The following is a 15049-nucleotide window of genomic DNA, read 5'->3' on the forward strand; positions in this document are numbered from 1 at the left end:
AAACAAACAAAACTAACAAGTTTCCCATCTGTTCCCATCTTAGACTTCATGGGAGAAGACTAAGCAATGTCATTGACAAACCAGAGTTAAATTTCACCTGAGTTCACCCTGAGAGACCAGTACATTTATTTTATTAGGCTTGCTTATAGCACAGAAGTGAGGAGGTACAGGAGTGTGTGTGTGTGTGTGTGTGTGTGTGTGTGTGTGTGGCCTGACAGCCACTCTCCTGGAAAGAAAGTCTTCACTCTGTATGGATGGTGGCTTACCCCTTCTCCCTAGTCTTCCTCACCCTGTATATTCTAGCTCTTCCCTTGGAGGCTACCTGTTGTTAGGACAAGTTTACATACAACTAGCTGGGAGGAAGTGGCTAGGTACTTTCCAGAATTATACTGTATATTCTTTTGTAAAGGAGCATCAGCAGTCAGCAAGCCCAGCTAAGAGCTTTTATGAGCAAACATTGCTGGTCTGGTTAAAATGCCAGCTGTTTGGTGTAGAGGTGGTGTTAAGGAACACCACCTTAATAAAAGAAAGCCACACTCAAGCTATGTGCTGTGCCTTATGATGACAGCCGCATCCAAGCTATATGCTGGCCCAATGGTTAGGGCTGTGCTTCAGCATGTTGGTGAGTCATGTCTGTATCTCCAGTTCCAGGGGATCTCATGCTTGTAGAGGAATGTTAGTTCAGAACGTGGCTGCTCTGTCAAGAGATCACATCCAGAGACCTTTGAGGTCTGTGTGATCTGGGTAGGATGCAAAGGTGCCTTTAATCCAGGAGACGTAGGCAAACAGATCTAAGTTTAAGATCAATTTGGTATAGAGCAAGTTTCAGGTAAAGGAAAGCTTAAGTCCAGGCATGGTGGTACACGCTTTTAATCCCAAACAATGAAGGTAAAGTTAGTTTGTAGGAAGAAGTCCCTAAGTTTGATGTCCAATTGAGTGGCCGAAAAAGTGACAACTCAAAGAAAGACTTGACAGAATAGGATATTCCCAGTTCTCACAAGAAGGGAAAGTGAAGGGAAGCTACTTAAGAGGTAATACAAAGGAAAGAGAAGACAGTTTTACTGGGACAGTAATAGGGAGACAGGTTGCAGAGGGAGAGAGAACTCAGGTGAAGACTGAATGAACCAGAGAATGAGAATAAACCGGGAGATTAGAGTGGATTGCTTGAGTTAGTTTGAGGCCAAACAGAGCAAGTCAGGGGCTGAGAGAAGCCAGATTGAATAAGTCAGCTGGGAGAGGAGTTTGAGCCAGAACAGCTGAGTTGAACCAGCCAGTCCAGAGTTCAGAAAACAAAAACAAACAAACAAAAAAAAAAAACAGAAACCTTGAAAACAGCTGATGCTCTGTATGTTTTCTTTCATTGTCCTTTACCTTGCTAGATGTTCTCCAGAAGATGGGTGCAATACAACTTTTGGGTTTGTTCCCATATGGTTGAAATACCCCGAAGTGCAAAAAACAAAACAAACAAACAAAAACATGCATTTTTTTTTACCTGTTTCATTTACTTATGTATCACTAAAATGAGGCAATTTTTTTTCATTGAATGATCTTTGGGTTAGCCAAGCAAATATTGCTTTGTTCTCTCTGGGGTGAGTGCTTTATTGATCCATTAGTTTGAATTTATTCAATTAGAATACAGAAATCAAGATCCTCAGTGAAATTCAGTATATCACACTACAGTAGTTCCTGTTTCCATTCTCTTTCAAATGTCATGACAATAAATGACACTGTTATTGATTGGATTTTGTGCTGAGGACAAGAGGAATATTAATCCATTGATTCTTGTCTGAAGACTGCTGGAAACAAGCATCAGACATCTTTGTGGGGCTGCATGTGGTTAGGTAGTGAACCAAGTTACTTTAGAAAATATATTTTAAAGCCAGGCAGTGGTAACTCACACCTTTAATTCTAGCACTCTGGAGGCAAAAGCAGGCTGATAGCTATAAGTTCGAGGCCAGCCTGGTCTACAAAGTGATTTCTAGGATAGCCAGGACTGTTACACAGAGAAACCCTGTCTCAATAAAACAAAACAAAAACATTTTACTTAAATTTGAAAAATACATAAACATTTTGAAATTAGAGAAGAAATAGAAAAATTCAGATCACTCAATCTCATTTTTTATTGTTCCTTCCTGCATCTTGAATAATGTGCCTTTAAATTGATTTTGTTGTATATCCCCATTTAACAAAAATGAGCTGCTTTACACTGAATGTGGTGGCTTATACCACGTGCTCATCATGGCACGTGCTCACACACATCCACAAACACACTAGTAATAATAATAGTAATAAAAGTTTTGAAAGAATTCATGACAATCTTGATATAGAAAATCCTAGATGGGCTGGAGAGATGGCTCAGCCATTGAAGGTGAGGCTCACAACCAAAAATATAAGAAAATCTTAGGTGCCAGTTCCCTTCCTTTCCTCCTTGGATTTCTCTTCCTCCCCCCAGCTCTTTCCTCCTGCCTCCTTCCTTTTTATTTTTTCTCCCTTCTGCAGCATGGTCTCTAGGATCAGATTCAGGGCCCTCATATATGTGAGAGAAGTACTATACAACTGAGCTGTGGGCCTAGCCCTCCTTGTTTTCTGTAACTATGTAACACAGTACCTACATAAACAACTATGTAACACAGTACCTACATAAACAAATTAGCACCAAAATAATTTCCAAGATCTGATAATCATGCCTTTTCCAATTCTTCTGTTTTCCATATCATTTTCCTTTGTGTAATTAAGTGAAAATTAAAGTTGTCTAAATCTTTCAGTAAATATATTTGCTAATAAGTATTCTTGAAATATTTTTAAAGTAACTTATTTTTAAGGCATTGTTTTCGTTCCTGAAGATGCAGTGATGAATAAGATCAGATATGTGCTGGCTTTTGGCGGTTACAGTAGACGAAAAGAAAAATCAGTTAAATACTCAGAACGATAGGCTTGTGTGACAGCATTTGATGCTCTTTGTTGAAGCACACTTCCTTGGGTTGTTTTTTAGGACACTGTGTTCTGGTGTTTGGGCTTCACTGGCCACTTCCAACCTTGGTTTCCTTTGTACAGTCTTCTCTAGCAGACATTCTAGTCCCTAGGTCTCTGTCTTCAGACCTCCTTGATGAGGTCTCTAAGTGAAACTTAACTGGCCCAGTAACTATAAATATTAGTATTTATATGCTAATGATTTACCAGCCCTCTCTGCAGAATATCCCAGGTACAGAAACACCATTTTCCATTGCACTGTAGTTTATCTGGTAGCTTAGGACAGAAATTTAACTTAGCCTTTATTCTGTCCTTGCTTTCACACACTTTGTCAGCTGCGTGAAGAGGGTCTTTTGGCTCTTTTTCAAATCATATTCAAGTCACATCATGTCCATTGTAACTATGCTGGCTTAACTGACAAGTAGCCTCCTAACTGGTCCTAACTGGTTCTTAGCACCTTTTATTATTATCCCTGTTTATGGCATTTGTTGTCTACTTACTAGCCAGAGTCATCTTTTTAAACCCCAAATATGTGGGCAAAATACTCCAATGAGAAATGCTGGTTTCAGGTCTAGAGCAAGAACTGTAAAAATGGATCCCAGAGGGCAAGGATACTAGCAGAATTAAAAAAAAAAATGATTGGAGAATAAAGCTATACTCATGGAATTGAAAATGGTGCATATGGGGCTGGAGTGATGGCTCAGAGGTTAAGAGCACTGGCTGCTCTTCCAGAGGTCCTGAGTTCAATTCCCAGCACCCACATGGTGGCTCACAACAATTTATAATGAGATCTGGTGCCCTCTTCGGGCATGCAGGCAGAACACTGTATAAATAATAAAAAAATCTTTAAAAAAAAAAAGAAAAAGAAATGGTGCATATGGGCAAGTATATGTAAAAATGAAATTGTATATGAAAGAAATCAAACTAAAAGGATGTGACTATTTGTGTATATAAACACATACATACATACACATAAAGGATGTTTTTTGTTTGTTTGTTTGTTTGTTTTAGTTTGTTGAAATAGGGTTTCTTTGTATACCTCTGGCTATACTGGAACTCTGTAGACCAGGATGGCCTTGAACTAACAGAGATCCACCTACCTCTGCCTCCCCAGTGCAGATAAAAGGTGTGTGTCACCACCACCAGGCTCATCAAAGAAGTTTTTAAAAACGTGCACATGCAGGATAGACAAATGGCTCAGCAGTTAAGAGCACTGTCTGCCCTACCTGAAGTCCCAAGGATAATCCCAGCAATCACATGGTGGCTCACAACCATCTACACTGAGATCTCATGCCCGCTCCTGGTGGACAGGTGTGCACGCAGAGGAGCACTTATAGACATAAAACAAATGTTAAAAATGCACATGTGTGTGCACACACACACACACACACACACAAAAAGAAGGAATTACTTTATGCCCCTGTCTTGGACATCCCAGCTCTTACCACTGGTTACTTATTTAGGCTGAGCCTTATAAAAATGTCCTCTTTACAAATAAATAGCCAGATAAGTGGTTCAGCTGAATATATATGGATATATATTTTTTTTCACATGTTACATACTTTCTTTCACCAAACTATCTGAGAGTAGACTATAAATAAAAGGCTGCATTATATATCTTCTATAAATAAAATATTTCATACTACACACTAGTACTAAAATTAACATTAATTAATTAACATTAATTTCTTACGATCATCCACATAATCTCAATTTGTTTTCTTTTTTGAACCATGGATTTTGAAATCTTATAAATCCTTTTTAAGGAACTGGTGTGCTTTCTGTTGTAGAAGAACATATGTACCTATATTATTGTTGGCTCACTCTAGTTTTTTTTCTTTGTGGTTTAGCTTCTTACATCCGTGTTTGACAATAGCATCGAGGCCTTTGGAGTAATTGAGAGTGACCCTTTTGACTGGGAGAAGAGTGGAACTGATGGCTCCCTAACGACCACCACCACTGCCACCCCTCAGCTGCATACCCGCCTGACCCCCGCTGCTATTGGGTACGTCCTACACAGTTCAGGGTATGGCGCCTTCTCTGACTAAGAACTTCCTTTAGTCCATCCTGAGTCCTTCAAGTTGTTAAGTGCTAACATGTGGGAAAGCCTAGAACATTTTCTTGAGTTAATCTTTTTTCTTATGATTTTGGAATTACTTAATTCAGAAAATACTAGTAGTTCCTTTTATGATATGGGAGCTTAGAGCCAATGTGAGTTGTCAGAGGGACAGTAGGTTTTCTTCAAAATAGAGGGAACATTTTTGTATTTCTAAAGAATATATGGGAGGCTGGGTGGTGGTGGCCGCGGCCCACACCTTTAATTCCAGCACTCGGGAGGCAGAGGCAGTCGCATCTCTGTGAGTTCAAGGCTCACTCAGCAAGATCAGCAAGTGCTGTGAGCCATCTCTAAAGCCTCTACTTACTTCTTTTTCTTTTCATCTTTCCTTTCTTCCCTTTCTTTTCAAAGGTGTTAGGCATGAATACAGGGCTGGCCAAGTGCTGTGCCAACTGAGCCCATTCCAACCCTTCCCTTTAGTGTTCATAATCCTGAACATGCCATAATTTTCTTGGTGAGGAACTGTTTGTCTCCTTTTGGCAAACTCTAGATTAAAAGAGTCTAGGAGAGGGGAAAGATAATATGGAAGGAATAAAAATACAAGGAATAAATACAAAGAAACCTGAGTCATGTGGATGAGAGCCTATATAGTATAGAGAAGATGGTGAATTCCCAGTAGTATGTGATATGGTGTAACAGATGAGGAAAGCTGGGCACAAGTGTGGTTTATTCCTGAGGAGTAGAAAAAGGAAATAGGAAGTGGAAAAGTTACAGAGAAGGAGAGTGATGGGCATAAGGGAAAAGTATTTGGAACGTTGAGGAATCTTCAAAATCTGAAGAAAGTTATGATCAGTAAACTAACCATCCAGGTAAACTTTCCTTGAATCATATCTGAAAAATCTTTCAGGGCTCACTTTATTTCTGATCTTTAATAATTTTCCTATTTGGAGTGTTTCAGGCCAGACTACCTTTTTCATGTTTCTTGTGTCTGAATTACAGGGGTTGCTTTACCAGACTGTGAGGTTTTCTTGTGAGAACTGGGGTCAGGGAAGAATCAATTTTTAAATTGTTAATATACAAAGAGATCACTTAAAATTGAGCAGCTTAGGGGCTGGAGAAATGGCTCAGAGGTTAAGAGCACTGACTGCTCTTCCAGAGGACCTGAGTTCAATTCCCAGCAACCACATGGTGGCTCACAGCCATCTATGAGATCTGGTGCCCTCTTCTGGAGTGCAGGTGTACATGCAGACAGAACATTGTATACATAATAAATAAATCTTAAAAAAAAAATTGAGCAGCTTAGGCAGAAGTAGTAGCAAAGGGCATGAAATCAGAACAAGTCTTGAGAAATCACTGGTGCCCACAGAAGAAAATGAAGCATTCTTAGAAAATGTGTGCCATGGTACACACATTACCTTTAGAGTGGTTGCTTGAGAAGGTTTCCTCTGTTTGTTTGTTTGTTTGTTTGTTTGTTTTGTAGGGGTAGTTTTATTGGGAGACAAGGTCTCATTATGTAGCTCTGGCAGGTTTAGAACTTGGTGTGTTGTAGACCAGACTTGCCTTGAACTTACAAAGATCCACCTCCATCTGCCTCCCAAGCACAGGGATTAAAGGTGTGAACCACTGTGCCTGGCTGGCAAGGTTATCTATTTTTTTGCTCACAGTAATGGCATATGTCAGCAGAGTCCACTGAAGATTGTTCTCCTATGTTTAGCTAGTCTAGGTTACTTGTTACAAGTTTCTTTGTTTGCTAAATATTGTGTTCAACTAGAAATATTTTTTAAAACACTAGTATTTATGGAGCATAGAGTTAGCATAGGCTCTCATCCACATGACTCAGGTTTGTGTTAGGAAGTGATGACTAAAACCTAAAAGCCTGTCATGGACCAGTAAGCTGAGTGATGACAACTATGTAAATAGGACCTAGAATTCATTCAAAAGAAATATATATAGCTAATCATGATGGCATGCTCCCATAATCCCAGGATTTGGGGGGATCTGTTACTCAATCTTAATGTGGGATCAAAGTAAGACCCTCTCTTGAAATAAAGGAAAAAAGAAATGGATAGAAAAACACCTATTCATATTTTGTATAATTCTCATGTAGAACTTTAAGAATTTTGTAATTTCAGAATTTCTGCTTTCCCCAGATGGAAAACTCTAGTTTTTTCTCCTTTTTTGTTGCATGGGGCCTTCTTAGTAAACTTTGTAGTGAAAAAGCAGTGCACATTGCTTTGTTTCACTTAGGGTATTTCTTTGTCTTTTATTGATCTTTTGCCAGCTGGTTTTGGTTTTCACTTTTGTGTTTTTGTAGGTGTTCTGCTTTGTTTATCAAGACAGGGTTTCTCTGTGTAACCCTGATTGTCCTGTAACTCACTCTGTAGACCAGGCTGGCCTTGAACTCAGATCCACCTGCCTCTCCCTCCTGAGCCCTGGAATAAAAGGTATGTACAAGCATGCCCAACAATGTTGAAAATTCTGACTTCTCACAATTTAAAAAAAATGTTCATTTTGTAGAAGTGACATAAAATTAATATTCAAAGACTTTTAGTTCTTGTTTAACTCTTAATTATATATAGACTGATCACTTAAATTTAGAGACAAAATGTAGTATAGTCTCATGGTAACTTTTGATTATATATATTTTTTTTAAGTTTTCTGGTCCCCCCCCTTACTTTTCAGAATTGCAAATGCCACCCCCATCCCAGGAGACTTACTTCGAGAAAATACAGATGAAGTGTTTCCAGATGAACAGCTTAGTGATGGGGAGAATGGCATCCCTGTTGGTGTATCACCAGATAAATTGCCTGGATCTCTGGGGCACCCTCGCCCACAGGAAAAGGATGTCTGGGAAGAGATGGATATCAACAAGAACAAGATAAAGCTTGGAATTTGTAAAGTATGTATTTCTTGAATAGAAAGTGATATCTTTCTATGTACTTACTACTTTGACTGCTACACAGTTTAGTGTGTGCGTGTGTGTGTGCATGTTTCTTCCTATCATCTTAAGTTTTGCAGATTAAACCCTGGTCATCCCAGTCTCACTCAGCACTCCATAGTTGCACCAAGGAAGACCTCCCAAACTGGTTATCCAGTAGTAGATGCTCAGCCCTGAACATGCATATAACATCATGGACCAAGCAGATTGGTTTAGGTATTTAGGAAGGTACATACATATATATGTAATGACAATAGATGCCATGAATTTTAGAGTTGAGAGAGCAAAGGGTTCATGGGGAGATTTGCAGGGAGGAAGGGAAGGGGGCAAATGATGTCATTATATTTTATTTAATTAAAAAAAAAAAGAAACTTTATCCACTAAATAATCCCACTAGTTTATTATTCTTAGTTTTGAGTGTAAGGTAGAACAAAGTATTGCTAATTATTTTAAAATTTGTTTAGCTTTTTTTTAAGTATAGAACCTTTGCCTCCAAGTATGTACATATTTGCACCAGTGTGTATCTGGGATCTCTGGAGGTTGGAAGAAGGTATCAGGTCCCCAGGAACTGGAGTTACGGATGGTTGTGAGTCCCCCATGAGTGCCTGGAGCCAAATCCAGTCCTCTGGCAATGATCTTCTCTGCTACCTCTCCACTGAACCACTTCTCCAGCCCCCTTGAGAATTACTTTAAATATGAAATTGTGATATTTTTGCTAATGTGGTCCAAAATGCTCAGGCTTAGGTACCAAGCATTAATATTTGGTGTGTTTTTGTGGAAAAGATATAGGAGTAGGAGTGTTGACTTGATTGTAGATCACTTGCCTAGCATGTATGAAGCCCTAGGTTCCATCCCTATCACCACCATAAAAGAACAGAAGAAAGGAGGAAGGATGGAAAAATAAACAGAAAAGAAGCATCTGTAGAGCCCTGTTCCCTTTCTTGACTCTGATCAGTGGAGCTCTGCACATGGCCTTGGTGAACTGTCTCTAATAAGGTGGAGATGCCAGGGAGCGAGAGATCAAAGATCACACTTGATCATGAACTGATAAGTGGATGATAAATAAAAGAGAAGACTTTCTTCATTAGAATTGTAAACAGGTACACTTGTGAGTATGGGAAGAAAAATTCGTGGACTTTTAACTCTCTTAGGCAGATAATCCCCAGACTTTTCTTTGGTCTCATTGTTTATTTGTTCTTTTCCTTTTGTGAAAGATAATATTGAAAAGGCCTTCACCACAGTAGCAGTTGCTGTCATGTGCTGTTGAAATGTTTTTTAGAAAGTTTAGTTGGGCTAGATTTGTGGCACACCTTTAATCCTAGAAGTTGGGAGGTAGGGAGGCAAGCAGATCTCTGTGAGTTTGAGGCCAGCTACGGCTACATAGTGAGACCCAGTCTCAACAACAACAAATGGTTTTGTGGTTGGTAGAAAGTTGGCTAGTCACACTTTTATGAGTGAGACTATATCTTCTCAAAATCATCTGTGGTAATTTTGAGGAGTTTGTCCTATCTTTGTACGTTTATTAAATTATGTAAGTAAAACTTTGAGAGGGGAGGGTTGCATGGGGATAAAAATGAGAACAAAGCATAATGATATATACGTATGAAAATATCAGAGCCAGTTCTTTATATGCTATCTAAAAGATTATCTTAATTTAAGGAGGGTCTGGAGAGTTGGCTCAGCAGTTAAGAGCTTGTACTGCTGTTGCAAAGGACCTGAGCTCAGTTCACAGTACATCATGTCTATTGGCTTCCAGCCTTTAACCCAGCCCTAGGAGAGCTGATGCCTTTGGACTCTTGAGAGCAGCCATACTCCGTGTGCATATACTTACACACACGCACACAGGCATGCAATTAGAAATAAAAATACTCTTTTATTTAAGTGAAACGTTATCTTTTTAAAGAAGAAAAGAATCCTTAACAGTATATTCTTAGTGTGTTTGGGCTTCTAATAATAAAAATATCATGAAATAGGTACTTTGCAAACAACAGAACTTGATTTCTTATAGTCCTGGCTTCTCAAAAGTCAAATATCAAGGCAGATTTGGGGGTCTCTTTAGGACCCTCTAAAAGGACACCAATCTTAGAGGACTCTGCCTCAGTGACCTTGTCATCTCCCAAATACTCCATTTTCTTTGTTTGGAATTAGGAGTTCAGTATGTGAACTTCAGCATGAGAATAGAGAGGCTCAGATTCTACCCTTCCGGACATACTTTCAGTCAGTTGTAAAAGCATTAATGCAGCAGTGTGATCTGACTATTGAGTAAGTGTTGTCTACATTCAGAGCAACCAGGAATGTATTGTAAAAAGTAGGGGTCCAATATTGTGTGTGTGCTGCTGGAGACAGAACTCGGGACCCAGTCACACTAAGCACAATGCTATGGAACCATACCTCAGGCCCTTGGTATCTGATTTTTGTACGGTCAACTCTGGCAGTCCTTAAGGCACCAGAACAAACTGGATTTTAATTGTTTTTTGTTTGTTTGTTTTTTGTTTTTTCTCTTTCAATTCTTTATTTTATGTGTGTATGTGTTTTGTCTGTTTGCCTGGTGCTCACAGAGGTTAGAAGAGCATGTCAGAGCCCCTGGAACTGGAGGTAGAGACTGATGTGAGCCGCCATGTGGGTGCTGGGAACTGAGTCCATGTCCTGAATGAGCAGTTGAGTGCTTGTAACTGCTGAGCGCTCTCTCCAGACCGAGAGCTTTGATTGTTTGGATTGGTTGGTTGGTTTAAGACAGACTCTGTGAAGCCTGGGTTAACTCCCTTTGTATTACTCCATGCCCAGACTTCTGCTCTGCCCTAGCAGCTGCTGGAAGCTTCTTGTTCTAGCTCAAGGTATTGGTTTTGTTGTTTGTTTTTATGGAAGGAAATTAGAAAGGGGTATGAGAATGTTGGCAGTCTCTTCTAACTCTTGTGATGTCTGTATGTGTCAGAGATAACATCCTTTATTTAGTTTAAGTATAGTAGGGTTCTGCAAGCATCTAAGTAGAAATAATGTAAGAAGTGAAAGTTTAAGCATTTTTAGACTATTCCTGTACCAAAAATTGTTTTAAATAAATAAATTAATATTAAAACTGAGTATAAACCTAGTATAAAAGCTTGATAAACAGAAATTTAATAAAGTGAAACCATTACTCTCTAAATACTTTTACTTATTTTTAGTTATACATAACATATGTATGTGCAGGTACCTGTGGAGGCCAGAGGCTTCAAATCCATAGGAGTTGGAGTTACAGGTGGTTGTTGAGTCACCTGATGTGGTGCAGGGACTCAAACTCTAGTCCTCTACAGGTAGATGTTCTTAACTGCTGAGCCATTTCTCCAGCCCCAGAGTCAAAATACCTTAGTTTTCTGTGCTGGTGAGGTGAGTCAGGAGGTAAAAGTGCTTCCTACCTAGCCTGGCAGCCCACATGTAAGGAGAGTCAACTCCCACACGTTATCCTCTGACCTCCATATTCACGTGTGGTTAGGGCACATATGCATGTATATACAGTAAGTAAATAAGCAATTATATTTATGTATATAAGTATAATTCTTAAAGTTAAAATTTTAATTTTCTGAAAACAAATATAATCATTTGTTATTATTTCAAAGACCAGTTATTTCTCCCATGTATAATTATTGGAATATTTTTCTTGATTCTGTTTTGTATTTTTTTTTTCCTTAGGCTGCTACTGAAGAAGAAAATAGCCATGGTCAAATAAATGGTATTCTCAATGCTCCAAGCCTTGGTTCACCTATTCGTGTGCGATCAGAGATTACTCAGCCAGACAGGGATGTTCCGCTAGTGAGGAAGCTACGTTCCATTCACAGCTTTGAGCTGGAAAAGCGTCTGACACTGGAGCCAAAGCCAGACACTGACAAGTTCCTTGAGACCTGGTATGTAATGTATGTTTTTCCTTTCTCTTTCTTCTGAAAGCTTTCATGTTACGATTATTATTATATTTTATATCTATTGTGTAAATTCTTTCAAATAAGATATTCTTGTGTTTCTATAACACTGACTCCATTAAGTTTCCATTTGTTCATTTGGTTTTTTTTTTTCTTTCTTTTTGTTTTGTTTTTGTTTTTCAAGAGAGGGTTGCCCTGGCTGTCCGGGACTTGCTTTGTACACTAGGCTGGCCTCAAACTCACAGAGATCCGATTGCCTCTGCCTCCCAAGTGCTGGGATCAAATGTGTGCCAGCACTGACTGTCTTTATCCTCCTTCTAAATGTGACTGTCTAATATCATTACAAATTATACCAAAGTCTTTGTCTTTGAGAGTTGCTAACTTCCTAAAACCAGATATAGTAAGAAAATGAACATACATGCAGTGACTTTGTCAGAAAGTGAACTCTTGAGGCAACACTGTTGGATACAAAGGGCACAATAAAGGCAGCATTAGGCAGGAATGAGAGGAACACACAGAAAAGATGCAGTAGAAAAGGACATATTAGTAAGTTTATCATCGTGCCCTATGGTACTCACATCTCCCAGGTAAGAAGGAAAGCTAAACTTTAGATGTATACTTTACACATACATATATATAAAAAAGTGCTGCTTTTGATCCTTTAGGTGCATTCTCCCTATAACAAATTTTGTTAACAAGATAGCAATGAAAATGTAAGAAGATTTGAGGTCCATTTACCAATTATAAGAGAATTCAGAGATAGTTGTATGTGGTAGTGTACACGGTAGTCCCAACTCTGGGACTGTTGGCAATGAAATGTTAGGTTGAGAGAGGCTATGGAGATTCGGGCTGGGTTTATAATTCAGTTGGCAGAGTGCCAGAACCACATAGAAGTGTGTGTGGTAGTACATGTCTGTAATCCCAGTTTTAGGAAGGTAGAGTTAGGAGGATCAGAAATTTAAGGTCATCTATTATTATATATTCACCTATGATCAAAAGGATGGACTAGACTTGAACTATGATTTAACCAATTTTGAATTACAGTTAAGATGAGAAAATATTTAAGAGAGCAATAAGAATAAAAAGTTTGGCAAGGAGTTAGACTAACAAGAGAGACTTTAAAAGTGGATAGTGTTGGGGGTAGAGCAGAATTGCAAGTAGAGAACATTATCAACCCTGTGAAATTCTTCCTGCTTTTGCATATGCACCCATCACACTTTTGTAAGAATGGTAGTTCCATATTCAGAGTTTGTCAATATATATAACAAATGTCTCTAAGGACAATTGAGTAACTTCTTTCCATTTTCTTAAGCATGGAAAAAATGCAGAAAGATTCCAGTGCAGGAAAGGAATCTGTTCTCCCTGCTCTGCCTCATAAGCCTTGTGTTCCTGTTGTGCCCCGCACTGACCACATCTGGCACTACGATGAAGAATACCTTCCTGATGCCTCCAAGCCTGCCTCTGCCAACACCCCAGAGCAGGCAGATGGTGGCGGCAGCAATGGATTTATAGCTGTTAACTTAAGCTCTTGCAAACAAGAGGTTGATTCCAAAGAATGGGTGATTGTGGACAAGGAGCAAGACCTTCAGGATTTTAGGACAAATGAGGCATTAGGCCATAAAACAACTGGAAGCCCTTCAGACGAGGAGCCGGAAGTGCTCCAGGTCCTTGAGGGGCCACCTCAAGATGAAAAGCTCCAAGTAGGTCCTTGGCCCGACAACCACCACCTGAAGAAGGAAAGCTCAGGGGCGGTCTTAGCACTTTCTGCTGAGTGCCCTGCTACTGCTGCTTCAGAACTCTACACAGATCGGCTAGACCTCCAGGCCGGAGCTGCAAGCCAGTTCATCGCAGTGACTCCCACAAGTCCAATGGAGGCACAAGCAGAAGGGCCCCTGACTGCGGTAAGAAGCTGCATATGTCACTGTCTGTGTTACGTGTTCAAGGTGCCATTGAGAAAAGCCTGAGCCGGGCATGGTGGCATATGTCTTTAATACCAGCACTTGGGAGATAGAGGCAAGTAGATTTCCATAAGTTTGAGGCCAGCCTGATCTACACAGTGAGTTTCAGGATAGGACAACCAGGGCTACACAGAGAAACTCTGTCTCAAAAAACAAAAACAAAAAACAAAACAGAAAGAAAAGAAAAGCCTAGGCCGAACATGCTTACACAGTTCTTAGGAGGTAGAGGTAGGTGGATCTCTGAGTTTAAGTTTAACTTATTTTACATAATAAGTTCCAGGACAGCCAGGGCTATATAGTGAGACCTTGTCTCAAAACAACAACAAAAATAAACCAAAAACAAAAAATAAAGAAAGACAAGGGAGATGACTCAATCATTAAATTTCTTGCTATGCATACATACGGATCTGGGTTCAGATACTCAGCACCCACATAAAGCCCAGGCATGGCAGTACATGTGTGATTTCAGCACCAGGAGGTGGGAGACAAACACAGATAGACTCCTGGAGCATGCTGGCCAGCCAGTCCAACCAGTTCACTGAGCTCCAGATTTAGTGAGAGAGCCATGTTTGTCCACATACATAATCACATTCTTCTGTGTTCTGTTTTGTTTTTTGAGATTTATTTATTTATTACATGTCAGTGCTCTGTTTTCATGTCACCAGAAGAGGGAATCAGATTCCCTTACAGATGATTGTGAGCCACCATATGGTTGCTGAGAATTGAATGGTTGCTGAGAATTGAACTCAGGACCTCTGGGAGAACAACTGGTGCTCTTACCTGCTGGGCTATCTCTCCAGCCACTATAAGCACATTCTTACACACATGCACATACATGCACGCATACACACTTTAAAAAAGAAAGGCTAGCTAGGGATGGTGGTCCACAGCTATAACCCCAGACTTTAGGAAGCTAAATAAAGAGGACCACTGTAAATTCAAGCCTGGTGTGGGATACATAGCTCTAGGCCAACCTGGGCTACATAAGGAGATTTTGTGTCTAAGTAAATGAATAAACAAAGGAAAGAAAAGCAGAAAAAAGAAGGTAGGTTAGTTGGTCAGTTAAGATTGTACAGTTAGAGGTTTAAGTTTAGCAAATGGGTATGTATAAACTACATTCTTTCCACTAAGTTCTATAGTGAGGCTGCAATAGGGAAAAAATAAAAACCAGAGGTACTGGTACACACTGATCCCAGCACTTGTGAGGGCAGTGGCAAGTGGATCTCTGAGTTCAAGG

General features: G+C 39.6%; 1 protein-coding gene and 1 long non-coding RNA gene across 4 annotated transcripts in view; one reads left to right on the forward strand and one right to left on the reverse strand.

Annotated features, from left to right (window-relative positions):
• Positions 1-15049, forward strand: part of Ttbk2 (tau tubulin kinase 2) — a 121228-nt gene that overhangs the window by 91547 nt on the left and 14632 nt on the right. For both annotated transcript variants that reach the window (XM_021639386.2, XM_060372009.1), the window contains exons 11-14: positions 4821-4975; positions 7709-7925; positions 11631-11842; positions 13167-13755. In XM_021639386.2, the coding sequence (XP_021495061.1) occupies positions 4821-4975; positions 7709-7925; positions 11631-11842; positions 13167-13755 (1173 nt within the window). The remainder of the gene's footprint in view (positions 1-4820; positions 4976-7708; positions 7926-11630; positions 11843-13166; positions 13756-15049) is intronic.
• Positions 1-15049, reverse strand: part of LOC132649055 (uncharacterized) — a 32286-nt gene that overhangs the window by 1368 nt on the left and 15869 nt on the right. For both annotated transcript variants that reach the window (XR_009587481.1, XR_009587480.1), the window contains exon 2: positions 7744-7873. This is a non-coding gene — a long non-coding RNA (uncharacterized LOC132649055). The remainder of the gene's footprint in view (positions 1-7743; positions 7874-15049) is intronic.

Source organism: Meriones unguiculatus, chromosome 18 (genome assembly GCF_030254825.1).
Source record: "Meriones unguiculatus strain TT.TT164.6M chromosome 18, Bangor_MerUng_6.1, whole genome shotgun sequence".
Taxonomy (NCBI): domain Eukaryota; kingdom Metazoa; phylum Chordata; class Mammalia; order Rodentia; family Muridae; genus Meriones; species Meriones unguiculatus.